Below are 16,654 nucleotides of genomic sequence, written 5' to 3'. Positions count from 1 at the left end.
CGGTCTTTTGGCGCGAGGCTACAACATAGCGGCAGAAAAAAACAAACAAAAAACCTATCCAGACCAAAGAGAGTTATAGAGACAAGAGAGATAGCCGAAACGGACTGACAAACATCAGAAGAGGAGAAACCGGAACCGGAACGCAGCGCAGAAATGAAACCGAGACAAAACAGATGGCCGCCCGAAATATGGAAATAGTGCTGACGATGTCGTGGTCATGATATAGTGCCGCCAGGGATGGAAGTGTATGAGGTAAAGGGGCCTTGAGAGAGAGAGAGAGGGAAAGAGAGAAGAAAAAGATAAATAATAAATAAAAGGAAACGTGGGTTAGGGTTAGCTGGTGCCACCACCCGCTGGAGTTTCGGTCAATGGGGAATGCTCCATGAATGCAAGCACATCCCCAAAGACACACACTTGAGTGATTACTCGGAGAAAAGAAAATCGTATGCCGAAAACCAGGCTCTGGAAGCCAGCTCTGGCCATGTCGGATTCAAGGTCGTTCGGCTCGTAATGCTCATGGATCCGCGTTTCGTAGCCTCGTATTCAGAACGAACCGACCGCAAATGTTGTCATGTGCCGTCCCGTTCAACTCGTCTTTCATATCGTCTCGTCCACCTGCGGGCTGACTTCTCGTGTGTTCGTCGCATGCTTTCCACCTTCCATCCAACCGTGTGACCCGCACACAGTCCGGTTTCTCGAAGAGAATCCCTCCCCCGCTTCAGGGAAACCACTACTGATTCAGCCCGCGGCGATTCAAAGCATTCAGCATGTCGCTATCTGTGCTGGAGCGGCCGTGCGAATCGCCCGGATTGAGCATGTCGCGCACATTCAGCCCGCCGCGCGCTGGGCCGCTGGGTGTTGAGCTCGGGGGAGGGGTGACTCCTCCCTGGGGAGGCTGCATTGGCGGATACGGGGAGTTGGGGGATGCAGAATGACGACCGTCGTAGTAGGCGGATTGCGGCGAGGTGCGTCGATCATGCGGTGGGGGGTAGTAGGGAGATGGGGCGGTGTGCGTCTGATATCCTGGGGTGGAGCCGGCGGGCGTGACGGGAGCGAGATTGGTCGGGTCCGGGTATTCGTAGCCTGAGCCCGAGCCTCGGCGGGCTCCAGGGTGTCTCTGCACGAAGAATCAGTAAAGGGGGCGATGGAAAAGACCTGAGCGCGGGGGAGAGAATTGTTGCCTTACCGGATCCGGTGGCATGGACGACGCAAGGGGCGGAGGGGCACCACCGTCCATGGACGGTCGTCCGTACGGGGGTTGGTACATCCCTTGAGGCGGCGGAAGGGTCGTCTCGGGGCTTCCTTGGGGCTGCTGCTGGGGCGGCAGTGGCTGGCCGTGGGCACCGTAGAGGGTCACACCGGGCCCGGGGCGGGGGGCGCCCTGATTGCGCAGATGGGGGTAGGCCGCGTGAGCTGGGACGAAGGCTTGCGCCTGTGAGGAGACGGGGGTGAACATGCACTCCTGGTTAAAGCGAATGCAGTTGCTGCAGCGTCCATCCTGCGAGGTTTCGAATCCGGAGCAACGGATCTAGAATACGTCTTAGCGTGTATGTGCGCGCGCGCGCGCGCAAAGGCGCATCAAATCACATACCTTCCGCCTGCGACAATATCGACACGCAATAGCCGTGCGCTGCCGTGGCGCAGCAGCTTGGTAGACAACCTGGGGAGGAGGTTGGCCATAGACCTCGGGACGGTAGGCACCTGGCGGCGGAGGCAGACGGTAGGGATCCTGGCCTTGGTGTGGGTGGATGGCAGCCATGTTGGCGGGTGGCGGTGGATATTGCGACGGCGGCGGATAAGCGTAAGCGCGATCGTCTGGCGGAGGAGGATATGAAGACGGAGGATACTGGAGAGGAGGCACGTCAGTCAGTCAGATCGCAGCGAGAGAGTAAAAGACGCACCGGATACTGCGGAGGGTGGTCGTCCGGCTGGCCGTGCTGCCACTGCTGGGGTGGGTACGGTCCCTGTCGATTAGGGTCGTAGTCGGGGGGATGACTGGACATTTGTAGGTGTCGAGTCACAAGAGAGAGAGAGAAGAGGAGGGAGGGAGAGGAGGAGGAAGGGGAGAGAAGAAGAAAGAAGGAATGTGTCAAGGATGTTGTTGTTAAGCAGGGATATGTGACGTGAGATGAAAGGGGAAGAAAATCAGATCGATAGTTAGTTTAGTTGTCGGGTCACGGCAGGGGAGTCGGAACAATGAGAGGAATGGCCAATCGACAAGAGAAGAAAAAGGAAAAAGAAAAAAAGAGCCTCGGCGATTATGACGTGAGCGCAGCAGGCCGCATTAGGCGAGGAAGGACGGTATCGATAAGATGGAAGGAAAAAGAGGATGGATGGAATTTTCTGATTGGGAGGGGGGGGGAGGAAGGAGGCGTCAGCTGAACCGAGAGTAGGTATACAGCTCGCATCCTCGGTATTCTCCGGGTCCTCTTTGTCCTAGTATCTCTCCTACCCTCCTAGGCTTTCGGGCATGCTACGACCGGCCGACTGTATCCTCCCTCCAGTCCCGTCCTGGACTTCGTCCTGGCCTGGAGGACACTGGGTAGGACTGTGTAGCGGTGAGTGGCGATCAGACTTCAGCTGACGAGTGGAGCCCGGTTCAGCTGTGTGGAGGCCTCTAAGTTCCCAGTGCTACAGCCCCGGGAGTGGGACGCCCCAAGGTAACCTGCATTAGTGCCGCTGACAGGGGGGGGAACACCATTCATCCTCGACATACAGTCCAGTATACGGCGTACGTGCCACGGGCCGCTCCGGGCTTCCCGCCGATCTCCTGCATGTACACTTTTGGTGATTGGGGTATTACTGTTCTTAGAATAGCCAGTCATTCCTCTGTAACTATCCTCCTTTACTTCACCATGTCCTCCTACACGACAAGACCTGCCACGTTCCCGGTCGGGCCCGCCGCCGTCCGTCCGCGTCCTTCCGCCCGCACCACGTCTTTCAGTCCCAAGCAACATTCCACGCCGGACTCCACCCGACCCAGCGCTGTTAGCCACTCGATCCGAAGGACTGAGCGTCTTGGCCCCCGCTCCTCCAGCCCAGCTCGGCCCAACGCAGCAGCCCGATCGATCGACCGATCTGATTGGTTCGTATTGCCCCTCCTACCCACACGGGAAGCGCGTCTATCACCACCGGGTTGGAGCCCAATGACTGCACTAATAGGCGCAGCCCGCATGCGATGTTGGTCACGGGAACACGGAGTGTCGGTGTGCTTGCTCGTGTGATGTGCTGCTCACAGAGAGAAGTTGCACGGGGATTGGCGGACTCGACCGTGGAAGTGTCCCAGTGACACAGCCTTCCAGTCAGCAGAAGGCGTGGGATGATGCATCAGGTGTGGGCGGTGGCTTAACTATAATAATAATGACATCGCTAATCCTTCAACGGCTGCATGGCAATCCCAGCCCATAGGATCGCTGGTATACGTATAAGCAGGGTCGGAAACTGGTCTAGGGCTGGGCGATGAGATCATGTCCTTGGGTAGTTACAGGCAATAAATCCAATAGACTGAAATCCATATGCATTTCGCACAGTACGCGGCGTTTGATTGCGTCGTAGATGACATGCACACACTCTTTAACCTCCGGCAGCCTAATCCGAGAAACAAACTCGAATGCTGTCAGAAATGTAAATCCCGACGCAACTAACACTAACCCAATTTTCCGCTCTAGCACTCACTAGTTCGTTCATCCACCCCAGATACTATGCGACAATCTAATTCCGGCAGTCCACTATACGAGCTGGAATGTACAATGTACATACTACCGAAGTCCACTCACCCTTTGTACTCAACCCAACCCAAAAGCACCAAAAAAAAAAAAAAAAAGAGACCGAGTCATAGACTCTCGCTCCCCCAACCATCAGCCCTGCTAACCCATGTAACTAATGAACCCACAATAAACCACGCAAACAACGGGCCGGAGCGCCACACCAATGCACGAGCGGATCGGGCCACTAATGCCCGACGAGGAAGGTCCTCAAATCCTTTCATCCGGCCGGACTATTTAAACACAAAGTGGGGATGAACCAGATATTGTCGCTGCCAAAAGTTTGGTTGCGCTGGGGCGGGCTTGCCCGACCACGGGCCGAGAACGGCGCGCGCTGTGCCCAATGTCCCATGTGGCGAATGTGGGTAGATGGGTACCCGGTCTCCGTGGATTGGGTTATTAGGATTTACTTCGGGGTGTGTGTGGGTGTGTAAGTGTATTGCAGATGCATGTGGGAAAGCGAAAGAGAAAATGATGCGAGTGTCGACAAAAGCTAAAACGTTAGACCGGGCAATTTCTTGGGGCTTTTCGCCGTGTGATTGGCGTGTTCCACGGTGCAGCATGAGACCCAGGCAGACTCTTGCTGCTAGCGGGAATGAAATGTGCAGACAGCGACACACTACTCGCAAAGTACATTGTTACTACTGTAGACAGCGGTACATAGTAAGTACCAAGGTGTGGATTCCATTCGGTTGCTGTGTGTGTACTCCGTACAATCAATCAATATCAAACAGTCCAGTAAATCCCCCAATTTTCGTTTCATTCATCAATGGTCCGGCCGGACCACGCCGTTGAGATAGGTCACCTGTCGACAAGCGGTCAGCGTGACAAAAAAAAATGTGACGGCTGTGTAGGCAGTCGGCCACGCTGATTCGGCGGCGGGAATCACAGGGACGCGGTGGCTAGCTCAGAAGGGAAACGGGCTAGGGCGAGAGGGGGCAAAAATCGGCGGCAGACTGGTAGCAGCCTTTGCCTTAGACAGTCCTAGTACAGTACGTACCCAGGGCTCCAGGATGCCAACTAGATCCGCGATGCGCTCCTGCGCATCATCCGCATTCGTCAGTACTGCGTCTGCGACGGGCCGGCCGAGCGTGAAGCTGCGTAGTCGGAGTAATTGGATGTTCCTGTTGTCGGCCTCGTAACCCTTAAATGACAGACACAAAAAGATTAGCCAATAATAATAATAATAATAATCAGAAAATCAGCTGAAGGAAGATCTTTGGCCCCGGATTGAACCATGGAACCAAAATAGCCGGCGTCAGCAATAGAGCAAAAATTAATATTGTCGGTGCCCAAGACACGCCAGCCTGACCCAGCGCCAGGGAACACGGGTCCTCCCTTAGACCCCGAACACGGGGTCTGCCGCACCCGTGCCTCGCGTCGTGTCGCTTTTGCCACTCGGGGTTCTGTTTTGGGTCGACCACGAGCTCCATCGGAGGAGTATGTATTTCCAGGGTTCTCATGTGAAGAGACAGCCCAGAACTCTATCTCCGGTCGGATGATGGTCATGACTGCCGACATGCGCGCCTGTCCGGTCCACGAGAGTCCCTGAGGGTATGGTCGGCGGTACCAGCACCAGACGGCGCCGATTCCATCGAGAAAAACGCAGGGAGTGCAAGAAGAGAAGGGGCAAAAATAACAGAAAGAAACAGACAGATAATGCAATTCCATACCTTTGGCTTGGTTTTGAGCGCAGACTCCCTGTTATGATCCGCGAAGGCCTTCACGACCGCATCGTCATCATCCGCGACCCCGTTGAGAAACTCGCGGCGCATCCCCGGCGCCCGGAGCAATTCTTTCCAACGATCCGCGTTCTCGTCGATATCCTCGCGCAGCGCTGCCAGCGAGTCTGCCTCCGGGTGCCAGAGGCCGCCGCCTGTTCAGACGAAAGTCAGCTGCGATGCAATGCAGACATACCAGACAGAAAGGGTGCAATGGGCACGCAGACGGAGAAGCCAAAGACCTTTGGGGGGATCTTGTCTAGCCCTTGCGGCATCAGGGGCTAGGTAGGGTTAGGGATGACCCACCGACAAAGCATGATCCGGGCTGGAAATGGACATAGTACGCAGCGTAAGGACCCTTCTTGCCCGTCCGAGACCTGCTCTATATATAAGGGGCTGCTGTTGTGTCGATTTAAAGAAATACTCACCAGGCAGCGGAAAAATGAATCTATTCGCTGGTCAGCCCCGGCATATGCGACACTAACGGCTCATCACAGTAACACAAGCATGCATCTGGGGTGGTGATCACAGGCAGGACAGGGTTTGGTTGATTGGGATACAGCACTGCACATACCTTGTACGGAAGTGGGTTCTTGCTAAATCGGATATCTCTATATATGCGGAAGACCTGAATGCAAGCCAAATTAATGTTGTGTCATGTTGGGCCCGATGATAAGCACAACATACCAAGTCCTTGACGGGCAGTTCGGGGATAGTGCCATCCCGCTCGCAGATCTTTGGGGTCAGGGACTCGACGAACGTCTCCCAATCCTTCTTTGCTGCGCGGAAATCCGCGTCGTGCGCTACCAGATCGATCGTCAGCTGTGTTGTTGACTACAGATGAATGAACGTCTGTCACTAACCCTTGAGCCATGGCCGCTCATTGTTCACCGCCAGATCGAGCAGGAACAGCCGCGTGTTGGGATGCAGGGTCTCGTCGCGATATGGCACGTCGCCGGCGTCTCGCGCCTTGGGTTTCGCGATGAAGACCTCCTTGCCCGGGCCCAGGCCCGTGGTGACGCCTTCGCGCCACAGCTCTTTGCCCCTTAAGGCGTCCCGGTCGTGGTCGGGGTCGTGATCATCCCTCTTTTTCTTCGAGCGAGGCGTCTTTTTGGACTCATTCTCCTTCTCGCTGTCACTAACATCCGGCTCCGGCTCCGGTTCAGAATCGGATTCCTCCTGGTCGTCTAGAGGCTCTCCTTCATACACCGACCCTTCCGACTCTTCTTCGCCTTCGGACTCGTCAGAACTGCCCCCCTCGAAGTACTTGCTCTTCCGGGCCGTGGTTTTGACCGGCGTGCTGCCTGCCAGGTCGGCGTCGGACTTGGCCCGCTTGACTGTGTGCGACGCGGACAGCCTGGCAGAGGCGCGCCGTTTAGACGCCGCAGGCGCTGCTGGCGGCGACTGCACGGGCGGAGATGATCGACGAGGCATTGTCGCTGGGGTTGTGTTTTATATCGGGCAGTATTTTGTCTGGCCGCCTTGTTTATGTATTGGCCAATAGAAAAAGAAAATTCGAAATGTGTTGTTGTTCACCGCAATAGTCTCCTAATTATTCGCCTAGTAGTCGCACAGCTGTAGAAATGACCTCGGTCTCTCTAGAGTCCGACGCGATCAGAAAATAAATCAAAAAGAGATAAGCTCCGACACGAAGGGGCCAGCCAGCATGCCTTTTAAACCGGATTCTTCGTATGTAATCAGTAGTGCGGCCCGCACCGAACTTCTTTTTCCGACATGAACGCTAACGTCAAGCCGAATACATGTATGCGATGTGATTTTGTTTCTGGTCATCTCTAAAAACCACTCGAATCACTCAAATTACTCACAAGTCATTGCTTGGAAGACAGAATGGAAAGAGAAAATTCAAACATCCCACCCGCCTTCAAGGCCCGCAAGACCAAAATCCTATCCGAGCTCTCCCTCCCAGATGCGGAGTACACGGATCTCTCGCCCAAGGGCTCTGTGGACGAGGGCATCAGGGATTTGATCCGCGATATCAATGTACTTCCAGGTCTGGTGACGACCAGCAGTTGTGCCGGGCGCATCAGCGTGTTTCTGGAAGGGCGCAAAAAGCAGCAGCAGCCTCAGCCTCAAACGCTGCAGTCGCAGGAGGACGAAAGCCAGAGTCAAAGCCAAAGCCAGAGACAGTTCGCACCCTCCGGCGGTAAAGGCGCTGGGCGATGGCTGTATGTTTCGCATGACGCGCTAGTGCAACCCGATGGTCAAGGTCAAGATCAATCAATGCCATTGCATGCGCTGTTCGGGATGCGGCCGGGGAATGGAAAGCCGCCGTTGAAGAAATCGGATCAGGCGCTGCGCTTGGTGCGGTTTTCTTTTGAGCCATTGGTATGTCTTGTCGTGCGCCTTGGTTTAATAACAAGAATTGGATTCCCTTTATTGTTATTCAAAAGATGTATAGAAAACTCACCTTTGATCCAGATCCTCCACGTCATGACAGCAACGCTCTCCCACGCACAACCCGTTCTGTCCGCAGCGACAAGCTCCGGCTTTCGCGAAAGCGGCCTGCAGAGCCTGCGCTGTCTCGAAGGCGACGATGGACCTAGTCCCGTCGTCGCTGTGCGGTCGGCTGGTATGTCGTTGGAGTCTGTGATTGGGTATTGTGATAATGATAACGACAACAACAACGACAACGACAGCGATGAGGATGATCACGAGCCCATAGTGCGCAGCCTCGTCTCGGAGGAGTATCTCGCCATGCTGGTTGCCATGTCTAATGAGCGGTTTGGGGTCAATTCTGAGCGGAGGGAGAGGTTTCGGGGTGCTTTAATATCCGCGTTTTCTGGGGAAGATGCGAATAAAGGGAAGAAGGCGGCACAGTGGGAGGATCCTGATGTGAGGAAGGAAAGGAAGAGGGCGGAGGGGTTGGCGAGGAAGAAATTTCTGGAGGAGCAGAAGCACAAGGCTGCTGGGATGCAGACCAGGGAGGAGTCTTTCGACGATGTAGCTGGTTTGGAAGGTGAATATAATCATACTTAATGTCTATCCGTGTAGAAGCTGGAATTTCCCTGATCTAGATATCTACGAAGCTGTACGTGCAGCAAAACAATAAGTCCATTGATCTACTTCATCCTCTGTTATCCCCAGCAGCCGCTTGAGTGCTCCATGCAAGTTAGTTCCACGTTCATCCAGTCTATCCTCGACGCCGTCCCAATGGTGGTGTCGGCATCAAAGTCGGTGATTCACAGTACAGGTCAGCAAAGTGCTCCCTTCAGCCAAGCCAGGGAACTGACAGGGGCCACAAGTATCTCAAGATGATAAAACAAGAAGGGAATTAGGGGGAAATTTGTGTAATACGAAAGTTCGAAAATGTGCAATCCATGCTCGAAATTTTGTAGCTCATCGTTCCTTCGTTGCTCGTCATTCGTTTATCGCTCATCGTTCATCATTCATCGAGTCATAGTGCTTCGGTAAAACAGTACTGTCAGCCATTACCACTTCCCGGAGGAGCTTCCCGAAGACGGGTAGCGGTGGTGCATGCTCTGGCCGACCTGGCCGCTTGACTGGTGCGGGTAAGTAGGAGACGAAATGGAACCGCGCGAGCGGTGCATGGCAAATGGGGCTGTAGGGTGATTCACGAGTGGACCAACGTACGGTGACACCTGGCTGGTCTGAGGGCCAGGCATGGTAGGCACGTAAAGATTGTCAGTAGAACTGCTCACAGTGGAAGTGGGAGCCGGGGGGAACATCCACACATGGCCAATTCCATCCTGCGATTTGTTGTTACGCTGGCAACTGTTGCTGAGGCCAGACGAGCTGCGGCCAACCGAATCCTGAGAGGAGCTGTACAAGGTAGCAGAGGCCGAGGTCGAGCTGGAAGAAGTGCGCGTGCTGGTACGCTGGGCGAGCGGGAGAGAGACACCGCCACTACCGCAGACAGTCTTTTGGCTGTCAACCGACTTGGCCGGGGAGGTTGTCGACTTGGGAGCGGTGCCAATCGAAGAGACGGTGGTCAGATTACCGCTCACGTAGAGATAGCCAGTGACAACCATCTCGCGCATGACACGCCGCTCGTAGGCAATGGCGTCGATGAACCTTTTCTTTCTCGCAACGACTTCATTCCACTGGAACCAGACCTTCCCGTAGATCTTCATGAGCTGCGGGTGGTGGTGGCGCTGCTCGAGGCCATGGGTGCTGGTGTCCGGGACACGGCCGTTGGCCATCAGGTTGGCGTAGTACTAGTGGAAAGACTCAGATTGATCTGCGGAAAGAAAGAAGAGAAAGCATACCATGAGCGTAGGCATGTTACCATTCGGCAACAGAATCAGCGAGTCAAACGGGAAATAAACCGAGTACTCCCAGTTCATGTTGGCCACAATGTCGCGGCACTTGCCGAAGATACCAAGACTGTACTTCATGCGAGGATTGAAGACGGGACAGTTGAGGCCTGCCAGGACAAGCTCACGGACCAGGCGGCCATCAAGTCCGACCGTTTTCTCCTTCTCCATGCGCTGAACCAAAGCAAGAATCATCGACCGCAGGGTATCGTACAGCTTCTGGCGGGCGTGGACGGTGTACAGGTTGGCCGCATGCCACGGGAACTACAAAGTTAGCGGGAAGCAAGCCCAACAAGAGAAACCATGCATACCTTCCACAGGGTGCTGATGATAGACTCGTAAGTGCGCTGGGGCACCTTGCAGGCAAACGAGCTCTAGGTACAACGATTAGAGCGGGCAGACACCAAGAAGAAATGACGTACACGTTGAGGTACCTCGGCGTGGCGAAGCACACAGAACATCTCCTCGTCGGTGAAAAAGCCCTGGAACCCATTCGACCACCAGTCCTTGTTCTCCTGCAGGACCGGCTGTCCGTCAACCCACTTCATGCACTTGGCCCGGGGGAACAGAGCCTTGAGGAGCTCATCCTGGCTGCTCATGGCAACCTCGACGTGGCGATTGCCCATGCGAGGAGAACGGCCCATCTCATGGACGCGGTTGATACGAGTCACAGTCTCACTGGCAGCAGCAACAGTGTCAAACTCGACGAAGCAGTCCATGGTCTTACCAGTGGAGCGCTCCATGATGATGTGCACCGGGCAACCCTTCTGGGCGCTGATGACTCGAGCCGAGCGGCCGACAAACTGCAGGACCTCCTGGCGGGTGACGGTGTAGGGAATCTGTAGAGCTGGTCAGCATACTTATCAGAGATGTAAGGACCTCGGAGAGTTCACGTTGGTGATGATGATGACTCCCCAGGGATTGGGGCCAAAGAGGTGAGCGTTGCTTCCAATAGGCATGTTTTCAGCATGGATGACCTCGTCGAGAGACAGGTCAGCAAAACAGGCCATGGCCAGATTCTTGTCTGAAAGTCGGATGTCCGAGAGACTGGAAAGTTGTAGTTTCTCTAGAGTTTTCTCGGTCAAGCGAAAGTCTTCTTCTTCAGTAACTCTGGCAGCCTCACTTGCAGCAGCAGCCGCCGCAAAAGCAGCCGTGCCTTCAGTAGATGAGGATGAGGAGTAGAAGGTAGGAGTACGAGGAACAGGAGAATGGACTGCTGTGACAGGCTGGTCCTCGTCGTCGAAGAAGATGGGAGGGTAGCTTGCCAAGGCAGGTTGGTAGGTTGGGAGAGGGTAAGAGAAAGAACGGAGGTGAGCGTCTTCCATCTTGGCTGGTCAAGGTTGATAACCAATTTAGGAAGGGGGCAGATGTGGCGGTGGGGGAGGCGGTAGGGGCAGGATGAAGGAAGGAAGGAAAGAAGGCAGGCAGGGAGAGAGAGAGAGGGAGAGAAGAAAAGGAAGTGGGAGAGGGAAGGGAAGCTGACAATAGAGCATTGGAAGTGAATGACAGGCACAGGGAGTGCAGACAACGGGCAGATCACCCCCAGTCAGTAGATTGCTATCAATACGAAAGGAAAGAGTTCACAGTTCTCTGATTCATTGCAAAGGCGCCTATACAAGAGAGAATGCATTCGTTCGAAGACCAGCAACGAGTACACAATTAATCAAACTGCCAGGGTGTTAGTGAGAGACTAGGACCATATTACACACGCACTCACCGGAGTCAGGAAGGATTCAGCAACAAAGCGAGCACGAGCATTCAACTGCAACAGATGGTTAGTCCGACGAACGGGATACCGGTCCACGGGGATTACGAACAAACAGCTTCAGTTCCGATACCTCCTTGTCCACATCCTCCATGAACTAGAATTGGTGGTTAGCATCCACATCTATCCAGCAGGTGAAAGCATGCCTACCTGGATAACAAAGTCCACCAACTTGTGCTTGAGCAGCATCTCTGTGTGGGTATTGGTGATCAAAAAGGAGATATCATAGCCCTGTCTCGAGTCAATGGGGTGGTGTCATCTGAAGCAACCAAACGACATACCTTGACTGGCTTCCGTCGCAGAATAAAGAACGACTCGGCGCGTTGGGTGAGGAAACGGTCGAATTTGTGTACCAGGATCTGCTCGATCTCATCCGCTGTGGAATCAGGGTTAGTCTGGAAGCCTAACATCATTGCGGGACGACACATACCCTGCTTGATGCTGATGCTGATTCGTACACTATTGACCGACGGTTCAATTAAACTAAAAGATGTCGCCTGTCAGCGTGTCTTCGTGGGCCATCACGAGATGGTTTGGTCATACACTTTCTCATTTTCGTTCCTGGATATGTGTAACGGGTTGAGAATGAGCTCTGGAGAGCTTGCGGCTTCCACTTCTGGCACATTGTCTATCATCTGGTCAGCCAGTCTTGTCCGTGAGATACTGTGTCCACAAACTCACGTCGTTCAGATGTCTGAGACGCGAAGTTGGAGATGGCAAGGGCGGCGGTAAGGGACGAGCGGACGCATTGAAGATAGGGGCGAAGTGATTGAGACTGGAGGGTATCAGCAAGATTCACAGCGCAGACATGCGGCCAGACCTACCATTGTGCAGACACAGCGATCAACCAGGCAGGCGTGGTGGTGTCGAGAGGGAGGAGGTGATGTTCCGCGGGGCGGTGACGACGTTTGGCGTGTTTGCACTGCCCCACGTAACATCCACCAGCGCCTGTTTACTCTTCTCTTTCCATCACCATTCTTATTCCTATCCCAATCATGGCTGCGATACCAAGTATGTCCTCGATCTGTCTCTACTGATTCTCTAATTGACACCCTCCCAGTCATCGTCAAGCACGCGGGCAAGCGCCACGAGGTCGAGCTCGATCCCACCTCCAACGGCGAAACCTTGAAATACCAGCTGTTCTCCCTGACCGGCGTGGAGCCCGACCGCCAGAAAGTGCTGGTCAAAGGCGGCCAGCTCAAGGATGATACCCTTCTGTCCTCCCTCAATGCGAAGCCCGGCCAGACCTTCATGATGATGGGCACGCCCTCCGGTGGCGCCGGGTCCGCGGAACTGGGGAAACCAAGGGAGGCCGTCCGGTTCTTGGAAGATATGACGGAGGCAGAGATGGCCAAGCAAGAAGGCGCCACACCGGCCGGTTTGCAGAACCTGGGAAATACCTGCTACCTGAACTCCACCCTGCAGACCCTACGCAGTGTCCCCGAACTCCAGCAGGAGCTTCTCAAATACCAGTCAAGCTCCCGGCCTGGCCAGGCAGGGCTCTCCGACCTCAGCAGTTTTGGGTTGAGTGGCCTGGGCAGCTCGAATGACCTGGCAGCCTCCCTGCGAGACCTGTTCAAGCAGATGTCGGAAACGCAGGAGGGCATTCCGCCACTGATGTTCCTCAACGCGCTACGCACGGTTTTCCCGCAGTTTGCCCAGCGGGATCGCAATGGTCATGGATATGCTCAGCAGGACGCCGAAGAGGCGTGGTCGCAGATCGTTAATCAGCTGCGCACCAAGTTGACCATCAGCGAGGGCGAGGGAGAGTCCGCACAGAGGACTTCGTTTATCGACAAATACCTCGCAGGCAAGTTTGACTCGATAACTGAGTGTGACGAGGCGACCGGCGAGGAACCGAACAAGAGCTCGGATGTCTTCTACAAGCTTGATTGCCACATTGGCAAAGAGACCAACCATCTCCAGGACGGCATTATGGCCGGCCTGGAAGAACAGATTGAGAAACAGTCGCCTTCCCTGGGGCGCAATGCGGTTTACACGAAGCGCTCTCGCATCTCCCGGCTGCCCAAGTACCTGACCGTGCACTTTGTCCGTTTCTTCTGGAAGCGCGAGACCCAAAAGAAAGCCAAAATCATGCGCAAAGTGACCTTCCCACACGAGTTGGATATCGTTGAGTTCTGCACCGAGGAGCTCCGGAAGCAGCTCGTTCCCATCCGCGACAAGGTCCGCGAGATCCGCAAGGACGAGCTGGACGTGGAGCGTTCTCGCAAGCGGCAAAAGTTGGCGCAGCAGCAGGAAGAAGCTCAGAAAAAGAACGAGGCGGAGTCCGGGGGCAGCAAGGAGCAGGAGCAGGAGCCAATGCAGAAGAAGAAAGCCGCCGAAGAAAGCAAAGCCAAGGCCGGCGACAAGGATGGCGACACCGCCATGGCCGAGAGCTACAAAACCGACGCAGAATATGAGACCGAGAAGATCGAGGCGATCCGTACGGCTAAGAAGGAACTGTACGATCTCCTCAACCAGCAGGGTAGCGCGGATGGCACCAACCAGTCTGGTCTGTACGAGCTCCGCGGCGTGATCACCCACCAGGGTGCCAGTGCCGACAGTGGCCACTACACGGCATACGTGAAGAAGCAGGGCCGGCCGTCGGCCGATGCGCAGACGGGCAGCAAACGCCGCGAGGAAGGCGAGGACAAGTGGTGGTGGTTCAACGATGACAAGGTGACGGAGGTTGAGTCTGAAAAGATCGAGACTTTGGCCGGTGGCGGTAAGTATTCTTTTCGCCCCTTTGCTGAACATTTTGCTGACAAGATTGTTTTCCAGGCGAGTCCCACTCCGCGCTAATCTTGCTGTATCGCGCCATTGAGCTGCCCACGGTGGACTAGACTTGGTCGCAGAGATATAGACGATATACACGATGTGCACGAGATGGCGATGTTGCTGCGATGTACCATGGAACGTAGGTGATTGGACGTTATCATCCATGAATTCACGAACAACTTCCGCAATTCAAACTTCCTTCTACAGTAGTTCTCTTTCGAGAGCTCTTCTCTTCCCATCAACATAGTATACGATGACTAAGACCACGTGATCCCATCCTCGGCCCCAGCTTCAAGCTCCGGCTCTCTCAGACCGTATATATCCCTCTGGCAAGGTGATCACAATGCTCCAACCTCGCCCACTCTTCCACTCCTCCCTACGTACCTCCGCCATCCTCCCAACCGTCCACCGACAATCCCTCCTTCGCCACACCAGCACCACCACCGCTCAATCCCACTCCCGACCCTCCACCGCATCCCGGTGGACCCGCCGCTTGCTCTATGCGGGGATATTTGGAAGTTTAGGCGTGTACGCCGGGACGCGGTTGACGGGCGAGGGGTGGCTGCCTCTGACGCCGGGGTCCGCCGCCGACCGGCAGGAGCTGCAGCGCCTGGAGCAGATGTTCGACGTCGGCATTCCCATTGTTCAGGAACTGCGAAGGGACCCGGATTATGTTGAGACGCAGGCCTACATGAACTATGATGATGAGACTCGGCCACATCGGTTGACGTCAGGTCCGATGGCCGGGAGTCGGGGGCTGGGGTTGCAGGTGAGCATCTTCTTGAAGACATCCTGTGGTGGTGCGGATCTGTGACATTATTGGGTATTGTCTTTGGCGACCAGCTATGATGATTGGCTACTTCGCCAATGCAATGCGCGTGCGATCCACTGCCGAGCCCCTCCACCAATGCCCGCATTGAATCCATACTTACTTACAATGTTTTTACAATAACAGAAAATCTTCTGGAACGATAAGACCAAAAACCTCATCTGCGTGGTCTACCTAGGTTGTGGGATAGAAGGCTGGCCACGAGTCGTCCATGGTGGCGCGCTGGGCACCGTAATCGATGAGAGTCTAGGGCGTGCGGCCATCCGCCATTTCCCGGCGCGGACGGGCGTGACAGCCAATCTAGACATCCACTATCGGGCACCTGTCTTCTCGGGGAATTTCTATACCTTGCATAGCACAGTGGACCAGTCCCGAAGCACGGACCGCAAGGCGTTTGCCACCTGTGAGGTGAGAGATCTGGGCGGGAGGGTGTGTGTTGAGGCGAGCGGGATCTTTGTGGTGCCCAAGAGGTTACAGTTGGAGCGGATTGGCGAGGAGTATTGATTTGGGATATGCCTAGGTCGCTGCGTAGGGTCGCTACCTCGGAAATGACAGAAGTCTAAAGCTCGTTTCACCAATTTGTATCATAATACCCGACGTTGACGCGATGACTTGAGCTATAGTTTCGGCCCCTTCCTCTTCCGGGTTCCATTCCCGTGGCTCTTTCTTTCCCCGCATTCTGGCCCCCCCAGACTTTCCCCCCGGATTGTCGGATCCTTGCCTGTTTGGACCTTCAGCCTCGGTATTTTCGAGGTTTTGATCTCGTCCGCCCGGCTAAGCTCAGGAGTCTAGCCGTGTCTCATCTTGTTATTCGCCCCTCCAACCAACCCCTTATCGGTGCAGATGGGCCCATCTGATTTGACAGGGTCCACTGATGATCACTGCTCGGCTCGCCTATTGTTTCTTCCCCGGTCAAGAAAGATATATATTTCTTCAGCTGCTGCCCCATCTCTTTCATGCTGGTGGTCTCTGGCTTTCAGACATCCTTTGCTATTTTAAATAATCTTTCGGTGCCGAACTCCCCCCCTCCGGCGCTGCGTCGCCAATCACCACCTACCATGGCGGGCTCTATCGATGATTACGACCGATCGCAGGTCGACGAGAAGGCGACCGTGCAGCCCCATGAGGGAAGCAGCGACCTGGAGCCGCGACATAGTCACCAGGAGGCTGCGGAGGAGCTACAGCTGCACGAGTCTGAACGGGATATTCCAGTACGCTACACCGACTACCCGCGCAGAGTTGCAATGTGTCTAACAGCAGATAACAGATGACCTTCCGGCGCTTCATGGGCTTCACGGCCATGGCCTTCCTCTGGACGGGTAGTCAGATCCCCGTGTATCTCTTTGGTATGCTCACCACGAACCCCTTTCTGGTCTGGATGAATGGCAGTCTAACAGCGGGCGCAGGTGGTATTCCGCCCTATATCTATGGCGACATCGGAGGCGCGGATCGTTGGATCTGGTTTGTACGTACACGCCAATTCGTGTGGCGGACGGGAGCTA

General features: G+C 55.0%; 8 protein-coding genes across 8 annotated transcripts; 4 read left to right on the top strand and 4 right to left on the bottom strand.

Moving 5' to 3' along the window:
• Positions 1–730: 730 nt before the first annotated feature.
• N7474_002395 (Zn(II)2Cys6 transcription factor domain-containing protein) lies at positions 731–2,003 on the bottom strand (the record flags this gene model as incomplete). The annotated part of the gene is made up of 4 exons (XM_057193810.1): positions 731–1,117; positions 1,187–1,528; positions 1,592–1,846; positions 1,902–2,003. 4 exons carry the CDS (start codon positions 2,001–2,003, stop codon positions 731–733), a joined length of 1,086 nt encoding a protein of 361 aa, XP_057055165.1.
• A 2,527-nt stretch (positions 2,004–4,530) lies between these two features.
• On the bottom strand, positions 4,531–6,919 carry N7474_002394 (DUF2461 domain-containing protein; the record flags this gene model as incomplete). Its single annotated transcript, XM_057193809.1, has 8 exons — positions 4,531–4,569; positions 4,765–4,861; positions 5,077–5,312; positions 5,438–5,640; positions 5,682–5,766; positions 6,060–6,113; positions 6,173–6,288; positions 6,349–6,919. The coding sequence occupies 8 exons, from the start codon at positions 6,917–6,919 to the stop codon at positions 4,531–4,533; spliced, it is 1,401 nt and encodes a 466-aa protein (XP_057055164.1).
• Positions 6,920–7,333: 414 nt separating this feature from the next.
• Positions 7,334–8,482, top strand: N7474_002393 (tRNA wybutosine-synthesizing 3 family protein; the record flags this gene model as incomplete). Its single annotated transcript, XM_057193808.1, has 2 exons — positions 7,334–7,831; positions 7,925–8,482. 2 exons carry the CDS (start codon positions 7,334–7,336, stop codon positions 8,480–8,482), a joined length of 1,056 nt encoding a protein of 351 aa, XP_057055163.1.
• Positions 8,483–8,934: 452 nt separating this feature from the next.
• N7474_002392 (uncharacterized protein) lies at positions 8,935–11,105 on the bottom strand (the record flags this gene model as incomplete). Its single annotated transcript, XM_057193807.1, has 5 exons — positions 8,935–9,681; positions 9,733–10,044; positions 10,092–10,154; positions 10,203–10,619; positions 10,674–11,105. 5 exons carry the CDS (start codon positions 11,103–11,105, stop codon positions 8,935–8,937), a joined length of 1,971 nt encoding a protein of 656 aa, XP_057055162.1.
• A 334-nt stretch (positions 11,106–11,439) lies between these two features.
• N7474_002391 (actin-related protein 2/3 complex subunit 4 family protein) lies at positions 11,440–12,372 on the bottom strand (the record flags this gene model as incomplete). The annotated part of the gene is made up of 9 exons (XM_057193806.1): positions 11,440–11,448; positions 11,498–11,542; positions 11,598–11,642; positions 11,696–11,776; positions 11,827–11,921; positions 11,976–12,028; positions 12,089–12,173; positions 12,227–12,320; positions 12,370–12,372. 9 exons carry the CDS (start codon positions 12,370–12,372, stop codon positions 11,440–11,442), a joined length of 510 nt encoding a protein of 169 aa, XP_057055161.1.
• Positions 12,373–12,540: 168 nt separating this feature from the next.
• Positions 12,541–14,388, top strand: N7474_002390 (ubiquitin-specific protease UBP6; the record flags this gene model as incomplete). The annotated part of the gene is made up of 3 exons (XM_057193805.1): positions 12,541–12,556; positions 12,606–14,270; positions 14,327–14,388. The coding sequence occupies 3 exons, from the start codon at positions 12,541–12,543 to the stop codon at positions 14,386–14,388; spliced, it is 1,743 nt and encodes a 580-aa protein (XP_057055160.1).
• Positions 14,389–14,666: 278 nt separating this feature from the next.
• N7474_002389 (PaaI family thioesterase) lies at positions 14,667–15,656 on the top strand (the record flags this gene model as incomplete). Its single annotated transcript, XM_057193804.1, has 2 exons — positions 14,667–15,092; positions 15,279–15,656. 2 exons carry the CDS (start codon positions 14,667–14,669, stop codon positions 15,654–15,656), a joined length of 804 nt encoding a protein of 267 aa, XP_057055159.1.
• Positions 15,657–16,210: 554 nt separating this feature from the next.
• N7474_002388 (uncharacterized protein) lies at positions 16,211–16,423 on the top strand (the record flags this gene model as incomplete). Its single annotated transcript, XM_057193803.1, has 1 exon — positions 16,211–16,423. One exon carries the CDS (start codon positions 16,211–16,213, stop codon positions 16,421–16,423), a length of 213 nt encoding a protein of 70 aa, XP_057055158.1.
• Between the last annotated feature and the right edge of the window lie 231 nt (positions 16,424–16,654).

Source organism: Penicillium riverlandense, assembly GCF_028828495.1.
Source record: "Penicillium riverlandense strain IBT 135883 chromosome Unknown utg000002l_segment0_segment0, whole genome shotgun sequence".
Classification (NCBI taxonomy): domain Eukaryota; kingdom Fungi; phylum Ascomycota; class Eurotiomycetes; order Eurotiales; family Aspergillaceae; genus Penicillium; species Penicillium riverlandense.
Note: the sequence above shows the minus strand (reverse complement) of the source record. Positions and strands in the feature narration are given on the sequence as shown.